Source organism: Danaus plexippus, chromosome Z, assembly GCF_018135715.1.
Source record: "Danaus plexippus chromosome Z, MEX_DaPlex, whole genome shotgun sequence".
NCBI lineage: Eukaryota > Metazoa > Arthropoda > Insecta > Lepidoptera > Nymphalidae > Danaus > Danaus plexippus.
In genome coordinates this window covers 10,915,736-10,932,021 of record NC_083559.1, presented here as the reverse complement: position 1 = coordinate 10,932,021, position 16,286 = coordinate 10,915,736, and the positions used below count along the sequence as shown (strand labels likewise).

Here is a 16,286-nt window from a genome sequence, read left to right as displayed (position 1 = left end):
TATTTCTACCTATTTATATTTTATATCAGACACTTGAGTAAGAGTGCACGACAGTTATATAGTCATCCAAACACTAACAAAACTACCCTCCATTTAGATTAAAAACTAGAAAGTATCATTTTCGATCACCTGTTAAAATTCCTTAGTTCATCATTTCGTTAATGAGATTCATTGTAACCATATTTTTAAATTAAGATAGTGAAGTAACGCAATGGAAATTGGATAAGGTGGTTAAAATATTATTGACACTAACTAACTAATTTCTAAAGCATTACTATTATTAATTTTAGTCAGGACCCTATAAGACACTCCATATTTCAATTATATACATAAATCCAATTTCAATATCAGAGATAAAATAGGAAGAGAGACTATTGTAACGATAAAACACAAGGTATCAAGAACGCAGCTCAACTTTTGTTCAGACCTACGACGGTAAGTTGATATTATATTTTTTATAAATGTTTTCCTTTAAAATTGAGGTCATAATTTTATTTGAAAGCGAACATAAAGAAATATTTATTGAATATAATATTATTCATATCTGGATGAAAAAAAGATAATTAAGTGAAATGAATGAGTTTTAGTAATTCTATGAATTTGACGTTGATAAGGTGCGTTCGTAAATAATATTTTATTTAGAAATGAAAATCTTAAATTCTTTTATAAAAAGATACCAAAATTTATAAAAAAAATCCTCAATAATATAAAATTTTATTTAGAATAATATTCGAATGTCATAACAACTGAATTATCTTATCGCCAAAAATTTATAATCAGTAAATGCAGTGGCTGTAGGCATTACCAAATATGGAGTTTGCTCGTTTTCCCAACCGTCCTCCCTTCGTACCTTAGCAGCTCTCAATTTTTATTTTCTATATAACATTTAGGGTTACTCAAATGATTTCACTGACATATTTGGCGTAAATAATATAGTTCCTTGTTATAAACAAACGTGAGTTAATTTTTTAAACAATTATAGCTAATGTCAATATAGGTCAGTCAAATATTTGCGTATAGGTTATGTTTTAAGTGAAATTATTAGAATTATATCGAAGTGTGTTCGGGTCTATCGTTGAATGTGCGTATTTTGGTTTCCAGATGTCGTTCAGAGTGGTTCGTAGTTCAAAATTCCGCCATGTATATGGTCAGGCCCTTAAAAGGGAACAGTGTTATGATAACATCAGAGTATCGAAAAGTTCGTGGGACTCTACGTTTTGTGCTGTAAACCCCACTTTCCTGGCCATCATTGTAGAGTCAGCCGGCGGCGGAGCCTTCATAGTTTTACCGCATAATAAGGTAAGTTATTTATTTTACTCAATTACCCGAAATTCATCAAATATCACGTAAATACTATATATTTAAAAGCCATACAAATTTATATAATACACCATTTACTTCAAACTAGAGTAATGAAGTGTTCTAAAGAACCAAACGTTTTTCTAGAGATGTACCTTCTATTATTGAATCAGTTAAGAAAATATACTATTTGTTGGGTACCTATGTCTAATGCATTTTTTATATCTGTAATTGACATATGATTCAAAGTTATACTTTATAATTATATATCATTCATAGCTATTATTAAATAGTAGTTAAGTGAAATCCAAAAGTATCATAAAACTACCCTAATTTACATCATCATTTTATTTTATCAAACTCTGTATGTTTGAATCATGATTTGAACTCTGTACCTTCAACTGCTCCAGTCATAAAATTATTCTGGGCTAGATTATTTCCACAACTACAATCCTTGGTTATTATTGGTTCATGACCATGATTAGTCATCAAAAAGTTTTACTTGAAAAGAAACATATTATTTTAAAATTAAAACTTCCCAGAATCTTTATTTTTAACATTACTAAACACTAACATACAACATATTTCCACTACTATATCCAATACATTTCTATTGTAATAAAAACATTGGACTTGTTATGAATCTATTTTTATTCTCCAAATTAGGTTACATATATATTTTTTTAATTTAATGTACTCTATACAAATTTAGCATTTTTTATTCAAAAATAATTTAGGCCTCTTATAAGACAATTTCTTCTGTTTTCGATGAAGCCACTCCTTAATTTGTTGAATACGAATATACCTGTTTATCACTGACTTTCAGAGGTTTTTTATAAAACATTAAAAAAAGCATTTTCTATATGTCCATATGTAATAACGTGCTTATAAAATATTCTCAAAATCTTTATCTATAGTAATAATTGTGCATTAAATTGGCTGGCGTGTTTCATGATTAATGACAAAAAAGATATAACTTATCAATATATATTTTTATGCAATCTTATTTTATTGATAAACAAAGCTAAATCTTACTAGAAGCAACAGATAAATAATTACATTTTAAAATAACGGATTAAGTAAAGCGACTCATGTTCCTTGCGAGGTTTACGGTGTGCTATGCTAAACAAAAATTCCCCGAGATACAGTTGTGACTATCGTGCTTATATTTTACTGATGAAAAAGTATGAATTTGGTCTATGGCTATGTTTCATAATCTTTCACACAAATACACTGTGTTTTAACAAAATTTTATTAACATCACCCATAAATTGTGAATAGATTATTAAATGTTAAAATTTGTACTTTTTCAATACAGCTCATCTGCTCAATGATGATAATTTTAAAGGTATTATTTGTATGCAAGCTTATATATTAGTTGTTTTATTTAAATTTATAGTTCCAATTTTTATAGACATGATTTCAGACATAACATATCGCAAATGGTAGAGACGTCAAATTATTCTACAATATACACATGGTTTACTAGTATGGAACAAGCACCATAATGTATAGGACTGCAACTGTTAGGAACGAATCCTGTCCATCAATACTAGCCAGTGTTACTATACCATTAAAGCTTATATTGATTTGAATGACTTATGTTATATGCCAGCCGTACATTCACATTGTGCAACAGATATAGGACAATGGGTATTCAACAATCGTTCAAGTTATTGTCTTCTGGGAATGTTTACTTTTTGAGTGAATTCCTAAGAGTGTGTCATAATTGTGTGTAATGTGTTTAAAGCCTTATGATTATGTGAGGTTGCTCAGGTCGTAGAAAAATTAATCTCCTTATTGGCTGAGACCTAGTCAACGAAGTATGCCATCCTTAGTCTATTATTTATATATGAACTAAATTTCATAGTAGTTGTTATGATTACAATAAAGCGAAAATGTCTTGAGTGACAAATTTGACAGGCTTTCTGATGAAGAGATGTAGTTTTGATTAAAATTTTAATCGTATGGTAACTTTGTGATAATTTTGTGAAGAAGTGATTATATTCTTGCTATATCCTAACAATAAACAACTATAACACCTAAGAGAGATGACATTGAATCAGAATAGCAGTAAGCTATTTCATGTTAACGGTGGTCAATAAATTTGATATACAATTCATTTTATAGAAATTGTAATCCTTTTATTATACTGTAGTTTGACATTTCAAACATGATTAAATGACACAAATTATAAGAGCTTAACATAACTCGCGATGTTTTTTTTTTATTTCTTAATCACTTTTTTATGAATGTAGATGTCATTGAGCCAGAATTCAGGTTAAGTCTAAGAGACAATAACAATAAAGGATAATTCAACCTATATTACGTCTAACGGATCGTGTGCTGGATTCCATGACATATGTCTAGGAATGGAAATTTCTGACATTTAATACCGCTCATTCTAGATTTTAATAGATTTCATGTGTTTCTCCCATACTTTATAATTATTGTTTCAATTATATAAGAAGCAAATCCTTAATTATGTTTCCAAAATTTCTGTCAAAAGTGTCGTTATAAAGTCAGGTTATAAAATTAGAGCATCCTTATATTCTATATGTTCTTTTACATGTGAAACAATTTTTTGGCAGTCCCACGAGGAAGATAGCGTGAATCATTATTTTGAAACGATTATCTATATAAAGAAGTCTGATGCGAGTATATAGTTTAATCTCTTTACTAAATATAGTTCGAACGCATTATTGTATAATATTTTTTTTAGCGATGATTCATAGCATAGGTTAGGTGGTATTAAGTTTGTTTTCAAAATGTCTGTTATATTATAGTTATATTTAATATATGTTTTTATTTAGTTATTTATAAACAGCGTTGGGAAATAATTCGCCAGCGTGCGGAAATCGAGTCACCACCCACGCCTGAGAAAATCGGTCGACGTGTGCAAAGGCCAACTATGCTGTAAAAACAGCATCACGAAATTCACAAAACAGACCCTTATACTAACATATGAAATAGAAAATAGAATATTGTAATGGCCAATGATGTATCGGTGTTTTGATTTGAATAAAGTAGATTTATATCGATTTAAATATCGATTAAGAATTTTTTTTTGGTCTAAGTTAACGAAAATACACGTTCAACCGATATAATAACACAGTTCGGACTGTGCAACCAGACTTACACAACATTTGGTGAGATTAACTTTTTTTTCTCTAACGCCATGCCACGCAGACTGGAGCAGTGGACATGCAAATGTGTTCCATTATTATTAATTATGCATCGATTGCGCGGTGAAAATTATAACAATCGTCATTAAAGAGCACGAGGCTTGGATCTAATTCTGAATGCGATGCGTTAAATTATTAGAATCGCAACACGCGACGGTATTTTTGGACGTAATTAGTGTGAATATTTTTTATATGACGTGTGTTTAAAGGCTTTTAAACATAAATTTAACATTACTTTATTACTCTTATTGGGTCTTTTCGAACGTATACTTTATAATATTTAGATCGGGTAATATTACACACTGCGTCTTTAAATGTCAACGGAGAAATGTATTGCACAAATGCGAATTATGCAAAATTGGTTTAAAGGAAAGTAAACTTACATATATATATAAATATATATATATATATATATATATATATTGTTAAGTATAAATGTCAGTATTTATAATAATGTTTTTTTTTTTACTATAGAATTGATTAATTATATATTTAGTTTCATTTCATTTTTTTGGATGAACAAAAGTTTATTATTATTATTCACACGTATCCAAAAATATCTGTAATGTTATCTGTAGATGTATTCATCAACGTTCTTTTTTATATTTTTTTATTATTCCTTATTAAATATTAAATATGTGCAAACCGCTGCATCTTATTAATATATATTTAAACTTAATCAAAGTGTTATTATATTAGCAAAGAATATTTTTTATCAATTTTCGGTTCGAGCGTTCCTTTTAAACGTATTATGCTTCTAAATGTTCGTATAAGCAGAAAATTTTCTCAAAATTGTTCAAAAACACAACTCACGTGTACAAGTAATTTTAATAGTTGACAGCCATAGAATATTTTTTAATATTTAATCGACAGTGATGACGGTTTATGACTGAGAAATAGCTCTTAAATGATTCGTTACTGCTGCGTTGCTTACATAAAAATATATTAAAGGTTAGGAGCTCCGAAGAAGGATTTTAAAAATGAGGTCTAATACCTTATAAATTCATTATTATTGTTAATATCCATACTAACAAAAATTGCAATAAACCTTCTATTCCAAGAGTTTATATAAAAAAAATGATAAGATTTTATAAACAAGATTACTTAATTACTTATTTTAACTATAATTGACATGTCTATTTTTATAGTGTTCTATATTCATACCGCTTTGATGATTGTGTGACATAGTTTAACAATAATAAATGTTATATTTAGAATATGGATATAAATCAGAAGGCAGACATATTGGCGGCGGCGATGATAACCTCAATATAAACGTGTGAGCTTTCATAAAGCTTGCTCCTTTGATATACTATGGCACCCAATGGTGACGTAATAGCAATATCAAGCAATTATTATTAATTTTATAACATATTTTACTATTAATTTATGTTTTACGAAAATTTTGATACAATCAGCCTAAAAACTGATAGATAATATATAGTTTTTTACTGATAAATTTCTTACGAAACGTAATCGGGAAAGATCTATGAATAGAGCTGAACCCGTCAGTGTTCACTGTAAAGGATGATGGTGTTAATGGTAGAAAGTAAATCATTTAAAAAGAATTTGTTGTAAATATTAATAAATGTGATTCGTAAATATATATATATATATATATATATATATATATATATATATATATATATATATATATATATATATATATATATATTAATATAAATACTCCTTAGAATATTAATCCAGCTTAAATGATAACATATTATATTAAATTTTATAAAATGTCGCATCAAGTTCAAGATGAATAATCACAACAGTGTCGTAACTCGTATCAGATATCCACGTAAACCGCATGCAATGTTTCCCTCGGACCATTATAATGTTATGAGTTTCAATAACTCATATACATATATTATTAACAGACTTACATAAAAAAAGTTCTGTTTTCAACAGCTATCTGTGTGGCCGTTTGTATGTGTTTTTTTTAGGTTGGGTTTTCATTATCGAAACGTATATTTTTCAACATTTCATCTTTCGGAGAATAAAATTTGATTTTCGCCATATATATATAATTATGACAATAATTATATCTTTCTCTCTGAAGTCGGCTGTTAAAAAATAGTGTTGTAAAAATTTATTTATAATTCATAATATTATAAAATTTTGCATTTACATTTAATGAATGTAACAAAACTTCTACTGTTATTTGGTAGTTTTAATGCAATCGCAGGTCATTAAGACGTCATAAGCAGAATTCCGATCTTATCTCCGTTTTCTACTTACAAAATTATTCCCAAATCCTCTGTTGGCGATTTTGGAATTTAAAATTAAACGAAAACATCTTTTATGTGTGGCAATAAATCAAAATTCTAAAATAGGAAGTCATTATTACATTCTGCAAAAGATACTGTATCAGATCTTATATATTTCAACCATAGATCATATGTTTTAATATGTGTTCTGTCATGTGCTAAATATAGCTGTCTATTTAAGATGTAATACCTATTTTAGCATCACGAGTGCTACATACATAAACACAATTCTCACGAATAAGATTCATTTTGAAGAACCAGAGAATGGATACATGCATTTTTAATGTGAAACCTTATATTATCATCTACAAACTTTTATATAATATTATGGAGATGAGTTGATAAAATTTTATCTCCAGTTTAGAAATAGAATCAAAATTTTGAGATTTTTGAAGGGCCCATTATATATAAATAAAAAGTAAACTATTGTATAGTATTCTATTTAATCACCGATAAAATTTACTATTTTACCTCTCACATTTACCTTTACCTCTCACACCTAACGCTTCTATTTTTAGCCTAATAATGAATTAATATCTTTGAACATTGAAAACGAACAACATTAAAATCTGTATTCAAACAAATAGTAACAACGCATCACTGACACGAATGTGACTTTCAAAAAAAAAAAAAACTCCGCTCTCAAAATAATTCAGTGAAAGTAATGATTACCGCAATTATATCGGAGTATGTGCTTTCTCACCTTTTGCAGTAACATTCCCCGCAGTTTCCTTTTATTGGTGCCAACGAAATGCATAATGAATTGTAATTATCTCGAGCGATACGTCCAGTTTGAATATATTTTCTACTTTTTCTTTAGGATATTTATGAGATGGACGGCTATCTTCCGTTTTCTATTTGTTAAAATCTTATAATTTTCTTCTATCTAGTATTATATTTACTCAATCGTCCTCACAGTGAGTTTCAGTTTCACTCATTTGATTACCACCGAACGAGTACTCATTCTGTGTCACGTTATTCATATAAGTTATATTGTACGTAAAATAAGTAAATTTCCTTCTTGTCAATCAGCTCAGAGGATGAGAGAAGTGGAATTATAGGCATGCGAACAGATTTAATTGTGGACTATATTTAAAATGACGAAACTTTTAATAATGTTGCATTGGGTTGAAAGGTCGGCCGCATACCAGCAGATCATCCTCTAGTGGGAGGACACAAGGGTCCAGTGTTGGACATAGCGTGGTGCCCCCACAACGACAACGTCATCGCCAGCGGCTCCGAGGACTGCGTTGTTAAGGTATACTTTGGCTCAATTGATAATAATTGATGATTTCGATGAAAAGGTCATGGATGTAAACATTAAGGATTCAAAAGTTGTTTTACTAATATAAAGACGCTTTCCAACCACAATGTTATTGAACAATTTGTTTTAAACAAAGAACAGCGTTAAGATAAATTCTGGTATAAATTGTAAAGTTCCAAGTCTATACGAGTTTTTAATTAACATTATTAAACGTTCCACTAAGCTCTTATAAGGATGGAGGTCACCATACAAGTTCGCTTAAACAGTTCCCAAAAAAAAGCTACATTAAATTAATTGGTTTGTTTTAAAAATATATAAGACGCCAACTATACTTACACACAGTTATAACGCACACGCAATATTGTTATATACACTCAGACAAATACACACAGACGATTTATTTCTTCGAATATCAGGTATGGCAAATACCGGACGGTGGACTGACCCGTACGTTGACGGAGCCTGTGGTGGATCTCGTGTATCATCAGCGACGCGTGGGCTTGGTGCTATGGCATCCAACCGCTCAGAACGTGTTGCTCACTGCTGGCTCCGATAACCAGGTCAGTAGCAAAATCAACGGGATCTTTAACTATTAAAGGTGACAGGTTCCAATAGTATCTCTTTAAATCTTTCCTGCATTCTATTCCAGGTTCTTAGGAAGATAATATTTTTTCGCGGTTTTCTATTAAAATTCCGTTCCTATCTAATCATACCATCATGAATCTGCTAATATTTAAAAAAAATTAGGTTTGGGGGTATAGAATTCTTACTGAAAATAAATTAAACTTCCAACGACCAGAGAGATCGTGCACGTGATTATTTTAGCCGATAGCACATAATTTCCATATAATATATATATATATCAGCTGTTTCATATTTTCCAATAAAATTGTGCCCCATCACAGATAGCGATCTGGAATGTTGGCACTGGCGAGGTCTTGCTGAGTCTGGACTGTCACCCTGACCTCATCTACTCCGCTTGCTGGAACTGGACGGGCTCCAAGCTGCTCACCACCTGCCGTGACAAGAAGATTAGGTATATGCACTTCTCTGAGATAAACAAAACCTATCAGCTATAGAACTTCATAAAATTTTAACTAATTAAAACTGTATTTCTCATATAATCTGTAGGTTTACATGGTGTAATAAAATTAGCAAAATACAACTATTTATGCTTCTTATTACGTAATTGGGTAGAGAAATTTTGTATGACATTTTACTAATGATCATGTGATATTTTAGGATAATAGATCCTCGCAAGGGAGAAGTGGAATCAGAGGCCATAGCTCACGAAGGCAGCAAAGCGTCCAGAGCAATCTTTTTAAAGCATGGACTGGTGTTTACCACTGGGTAAGATATCTTCAACGTTTTGAAATCACCCAATACTTACATTTTATCATTATTAGGAAATATCACAAGAATGTTCCTTAGACTAATAGAAGAAAAACTTGTTCTACCCAGATTCAGTCGCATGTCCGAGCGTCAGTACACTCTCCGTACACCGGACGCCCTCGGAGAACCTATCGTGACGGTGGAGATTGACACAAGTAACGGAGTCATGTTCCCACTCTACGATCCCGACACCAATCTCATCTACCTCTGCGGGAAGGGCGATTCGGTCATCAGATATTTTGAGGTTCCTATCACCCACCACCTGTACCTTAGTCATATAATCAACCACGTACAAAACAACATATGCTAAAACCAATATCATCTAAATGAAATTGCCGTTTTATAGATATAACCAAATTGGAGTCATAAAAACGAGCCCCAAAAAAATTTTACACAAAAAGTGCAGTTTTACACAATTTTTTTTGTGCAGGTCACCCCAGAGCCGCCTTTCGTCCACTACATTAACACCTTCCAAACACCGGACCCACAGAGAGGTAAAATTTATTGTAAAATATTATAAATCTTGTTTTATATCTTTTTATATAACTTTTTTGTTTTAGGTATTGGTATGATGCCCAAGCGCGGCTGTGACGTAGCTACGTGCGAAATAGCGAAGTTTTACAGACTTAACAACTCTGGTCTCTGTCAGGTAATCAATTAAACTTAATCAAATATTATCTAAAAGGGCACGCGTCTTATTGAATTACTATAGCTACATAAGGAACAATTTAAAACAAAATTTATCGTTAATGTTAAGTCACAAACCGAAAAAAAACTAACCCTGGCATTAAATATATCAGAGATGTAGCTCGACTAACAGTTAGCATTAGCGCATTGTTAGCTAATTGTTTAAGGTTAAACATCTTGTTATTAGATGCGAGATCAAATACGAGTTGCATACTTTCATTATATATGAAGATAATATATATGTCTATATATCGTTTCAGGTGGTTTCGATGACCGTGCCGCGTAAGTCTGAGTTGTTCCAAGAGGACTTGTACCCTGACACATTGTCCGATGAAGCTTCATTGACGGCCGACGAGTGGCTCGCGGGTGAAGACGCCGAACCCTGCACCATGTCGCTGAAGGTGCGCCCCCCTCTCCCTCCCTTTTTCCCTCTATACGCCCTTGGTTTGTAATAGAAATCACGAATGTGTTAGTAAAATCGTCGTACCGATATTAATTAATTATTTGACTAGCCAAAACCAGCGTGTATCTTTAGACCAGATTCATATTTTAAAAAACTCAAAATGTACCTTATATATAGATGTCGTTGGCAGTTGATAAAAAAAAAATTATAACGTAGAAGATAATTATCGCTCGAAAACTGAATACTTTTATTTTTCGTCTAAGAATCAAAATCATCCCTTAATATAAAGGCCACTAAGCCTAATAGTATGTTTAGCGGACAGAGAGATAGTAGACATAGAACTTCCAAATGACATAAACACCTGTGGAAGAGAGAAATAAACCTACCACATATTTCTTTTATTTAATAATAAGTTAAATTCATTATTTTTATGTATTGTATTTTAATTTGATGTGAGCATGACATTTTAGAAAGGCGGTAAGTACATGTTAATAGATAAATAATAATAACCATTTTGACGTTATTTGTGATTAATTTTTCTCATATCATACATACATATTACATAATATTAATATGATTATACAGCGCAAAATAAAATGTTCACTGTCGCTTTTTCATTCATTGACATTAAATATAATTTTTAAATACATTTTAAATAATAATAGCAATTATATTTAATGTCAATTTATTTATATACTAAGTAAAATATATGAGTGTGTTGTGTTTGCCTTTAATGTTTCTGTTGGCTTGTTAACAATGAGTGTTATATTACTTTTTTTCAATAACTAAGTACTGTTTTAACCTTTAATATCTTGGACTGTTTGTTTTTTAATAACTTGCATCAAAAGCCTTTATAATGTTAATATTCTCTATTACTAGTTACAATTTAGTTTAAATGGGACTTAACTCATATTTTCATCAGCCTGTATAAATGAATTACTTTGAAAATATTCATTCAAAGCATTAAAATAAAATGACATGCAAAATTGAGCAGAAATCTATTTTTTGTGTTTAAATAAGTTACAAGAATCTTTCCTATTTGCAATATAAGTTATTGGACACCACAAAATTTATAGAAGTAAAAAAAAATATCTATGGTTATGAATATTTGTGTAAGTGGTGATAGTTTACATAATTGCTCCCCCACCAACCCAAACAGCCAACAGGAATGTTATAGACAGATGCTATAGGCTAGGTGGTACCTAACCACGCTACAGGAGCGTGCGCTTATTGTACAGGGTGGTTACGTAGCGGGAAGGGCGCACAACCTCACCGTGACCAAGAGGAACGCGCTGGCGACCGCCAGGGATAAGGAAAAGGAGAAGGAGAAGGAAAAGGATAAGGAGCCCGAGAGGAGCCCCACCCCGGGCCAGAGGGACACACCCGCCACGCCGGCCGCCACCCCACCGCCAGCCTTCACCGCTATGGTGGTAAGTAGCTATAACATTCCTAACACTCTATGTAATGTATAGCACGTATATTAGTGTTAATGTCCAAAATATAATGATTGCACAAATCTAAACGGAATGTTCCTTGAAGCCTTGTCAATAGTTAAAATAATGTATCAAAACAAAGCAGAAGAAAAAACCTACCATTACTACTTTAAATTAAACAGGAGTGGTATAAATCATTGTAGGTACCAATAATATTGACCATTCCCAAAAGATTTTCAGCGTTTATGTTAAAAACATTAAAGTTTGTGGTGAGTTCATACTATCCGTTTAATTTATTACTAATGTTTTTTGTTTTTGTTTTGCCGAACACACACACACACAGGGGCACAATGGTAGTGTTATGTATGTATAACACTACTCTAGCCTTTATAACTGAGTGTTATGCTACACCATATAGCAATATACTATACAATTGGTGCTACCAATTATGCCCGTGTGTAAGGAATATAAATTTTAAAATTAAATAAATACCATCCGGACAAAACCCAGCGATTCTCATTAAATTTAGACCCATAAAACCAACATCATCAATTCCAGGAGAAACAACTATCGGACCTGGTGGAAGAGATCCGTAAGCTGAAATCGGTTATAGTGAAGCAAGAGAACCGTATACGGGCACTAGAGGCTACGGTTAAGGGACAAGTGGCTGCAGCCACACCAGTACCCGCTGATCACAACCACGACGACAACATGGCGCCCGACGAGGTCTGAACACAAGCACACTAAAAACAAACCCCCTGTACCATCATCATACCAGGACATCTATACAACAACCTGTATATACAATCAGGACTAACTGTGACTCATTTGAAACACACCAGGATATCTTTACAACCTGGAATTAATTCAGATTTTATAATGTTAAATATTTGTTTATGTTTTTATATTTCGATTAATCGACACTACTATGATACTTCCGGTTTTTTTCGATGTCTTTAGTCCGTGACGTATGTATATCAAAATTATGCATTAGGGATAAATGTTTATTGATATCGATTGCACATGCAAAATAAAAAAAAAAACTGATTAAAAAGTATTTATACTTTATACAGATTATTGTTTTATACAATTAAAACTCTTATATCAGAACCATTTGTTGATGACTAAAATTTTGTATTTTGATTGCAATTGAAGACAATGGGGGATGGAGGCTATTAAAAAAATATATGACAAAATTGAGTTCATAGATTCGCTGAAACATTCAGACGTATATCAAAACATATCTTACGCAGTGGTTCGAAAAAAAAAATGTGTAAAGCTTTGTAAGTACTATCATATTGTAATAATAAGAGAAAAAAATATTTGCATATTTTATTTGAAGAATTAGTTTTTTTAAATATGCTCATAATAATAAACAAATTACGATCTATAAGATTCTTCCGTGCCTCGATATCGACCTTCTTACAAGTGACATCTTGATTTATATAGACGCTTTGTGGGAATCTTATCAACTTTCTTGTTATCACCTCATTCATAGTTACTTCGTCATGTGTCTCTCTGTATAATTGTCTACATCAATTCTGATCCATAGCACGTCATTCTAAAACTTACTTTTTAATTATCCGTATCCTTTTGCTATGATCCACTTGTCATTCACTTCAAAGATATCTACTACCTTAATACAGTCAGTGAATGTATTTTTCATGAACCTGGTTCTGTAATGCTTTGATAGCGTCCAGGTTTATAAATTTCATAGCCTTTATGCACGTACTGTTCTCCAACAATCCCAAACGGAATCTGAATAAAAATTTACGTGGTGTAGAGTATTCACCTGTAAAGTATTTATGATCAATCTTTCTTTATCTACATATTCACTCCATGCCAAAGACAAATATCTCATCATTAGTCAGTTTCTGTATTTTTCTTCCGTCGACTACAACTGCACATTTTTCTTGTTTTGGTCACCAGTACCATTCCTCGGATATCCCAAAAAGCAATTCTATGACATTTACTTTATTACATACAGGCGATCTTCTTTTCGACACTTGTTCAGTCCAGTAATTTGCAGTCCATTTCGGTGACATACGAAACAGAAATTACAAAGTGAAAGAAAAGTGACATCTCTAAATATAGACTAACTATTAACAAAATGTTGCTATTTCGATCTGCAGTCCAGATTTGTTGACTTAATACCGCTTTTCATATACGCTTCGGAGTTTTTTGTTTGTCGAACACACAAAGTATAAATATAATGCCAAACTTCCTCTATAACTTTCACAAGTGAAGCGAAATATTAACTTGTACGATATTCTTTTAAGGTTTTTGAAATTACTACAAAGGGAATTTAAAATGTTAGGTAATACACAAAACCTTCGTTCAGCCAAGTCTTCAGTTGCTCCTGATTTATTGTAGTCATGGATAATGGATAGATATTTTAAACTGTGCCTTATGAATAACTGTATACAGGTACAAAGAACTGAGATTAAAACTTACCAAAATATTTAATTCTAAACACTATTGATAGATTGTATTCCGACCTTTGTTATCACATTATGAATACAATTACCTTTAATCGTCATGTGAACCATTTTTTTATAGTATTTATAACACTTTCAATATAAATAGTAACTCATAGTTTATAAGTTTATTAACAAATGTCTTATAATTGATAATGGTGCTTTCTATTCCTATCAGCTTCTGAATTGAATGTAACATAGCTTTTATTATATAGAATGTTTCTAATATAAACAAGCTTAAGTCTTAATGCAGTCATGATGTCAATGGCAGGCATTACATTAAAATGTACTATCGCGACCGTAACACAGCTAGTCAAGATATATTTTGACAGGTAAGTTATGCTCCCGAAGCAAGTATTATAGTTTAAAAGATAGTATTATTATTGAACCCTTTTTTTTTTTGTAATATTAAGATGGCGTAATTTTAGATGTTCTATTGTAAGATCATGACAAGGCAGTGTATTTTAGATTGTATGAAATGCTTTTTGTGTAAATTATTTCTTTGTTATTTTGTATGTGATGCTTCTTTGTATTACTGTTTTTTTTTTTTTTTTTGAGTAATGTAAACCTTACATTTTGCAGGAATTATGAGCTATTGTATACTTATTACACATTTTATTTGCGAGTTTCATTAATGTTTTCATGACAATAACATTTTGACAGAAGATGTGCCAAATCTCATCAGATGCATGCTCAATGTCTGAAAGTTTGTAAGTGCTCTTTCACATGGCCGGTTGTTTCTTCTTTAAAGTTCTTTATATTAGTTGTTTGAGTTTGAAAGTATTTTGATTTATATATAAAAAAGTCGTTAAATTTCACACAAAAACGGCTAGTGTGGTAGAGCACTGACATTGTATTTCATATGAACGAACTATCGCTTTTGTACTAAATAAATATAACTGTCTGTATCCGCAGACGCTGGTCGTGTAAATAAACATAGGCGTTTTTATAAAAAAATATGTTATAAATTGAAAATAGTAAAATAAAAGCGCACAATATAGTTATCAGTATCTTAATTTGTAGATATCTTTCATAATCATCATTATCATCAGCCTATCAAAGCCCACTGCTGAGCAAAGGCCTCTTCTCTCATGGAGAAGGTTAGAGCATTAATCACCTTGCTTGCTCAAGACGGGTTGGCGATTTCAATCTTATAATTTGAAATTATAAGACCACGTTTCCTCATGAGGTTTTCCTTCACCGTCTATCAGTGGTGTCTAAATACTCTTAGAAAGTACATATGAAAAGATCACATTGGTACTTGCCAGGTTTCGAACCCGCGCCCTCACGTGTGAGAGGCGGCGGGCCTCTAACCTCGAGGCCACCACGACTTTTATCTTATATATCTTTGAGATATTGATTTATTTATAAGATATTTTCTTTTGAAATTATTATTCTTATTGAAACATATTTTTCTTAAGTATTCATAGATATCTTTCATGTAATAATTATTTATTTCTATATATAAAAAAAAAAATCAATAAGTGTTCACTTAATGTTAAAACGAAAACTATTTTATAAGAATAAATGCAGGATCAATATTATCTATCGTTTATTAATATTGTCGCAACAGAATCGTTTTTGTTTTGAATGTTATTATTTGGCTCTTACCAATTGAAATACTGGTGCTAGATATAAACAAGTGCTAAATGTAGGATAGAAAACAATGGGCGGCTTTTATAAAATAAAATTAGCCAATACGATGAATGATCTATGTAATGTGATTTTTTTTCAGCAATCAAAAGATCGAGTGATTTTTTTTTAGTGCCTTCTTGTTAATACTCAATAACAATCTTATTATACAACTGGAACAGAAATAAATATCTATTTTACTATTTTCACTGCTTGTATTATTTATTTAACCTTTTTTCTT

At 31.3% G+C, this 16,286-nt stretch overlaps 1 protein-coding gene across 3 annotated transcripts; it reads left to right on the top strand.

Moving 5' to 3' along the window:
* The first annotated feature begins 795 nt into the window (after positions 1–795).
* On the top strand, positions 796–16,254 carry LOC116777306 (coronin-6). Of its 3 annotated transcripts, none has more exons than XM_032670781.2 (12): positions 796–955; positions 1,102–1,299; positions 7,893–8,015; positions 8,438–8,581; positions 8,927–9,057; positions 9,264–9,371; positions 9,483–9,657; positions 9,844–9,907; positions 9,974–10,062; positions 10,361–10,501; positions 11,742–11,933; positions 12,495–16,254. In XM_032670781.2, exons 2-12 carry the CDS (start codon positions 1,102–1,104, stop codon positions 12,666–12,668), a joined length of 1,539 nt encoding a protein of 512 aa, XP_032526672.1. In that variant the 5' UTR covers positions 796–955; the 3' UTR covers positions 12,669–16,254. The 3 variants fall into 3 exon arrangements, with proteins under 3 accessions (XP_032526672.1, XP_032526669.1, XP_032526671.1); XM_032670778.2 differs by having other exon boundaries at positions 11,721–11,933; XM_032670780.2 differs by having other exon boundaries at positions 818–997; positions 11,721–11,933.
* The last annotated feature ends 32 nt before the right edge of the window (positions 16,255–16,286 follow it).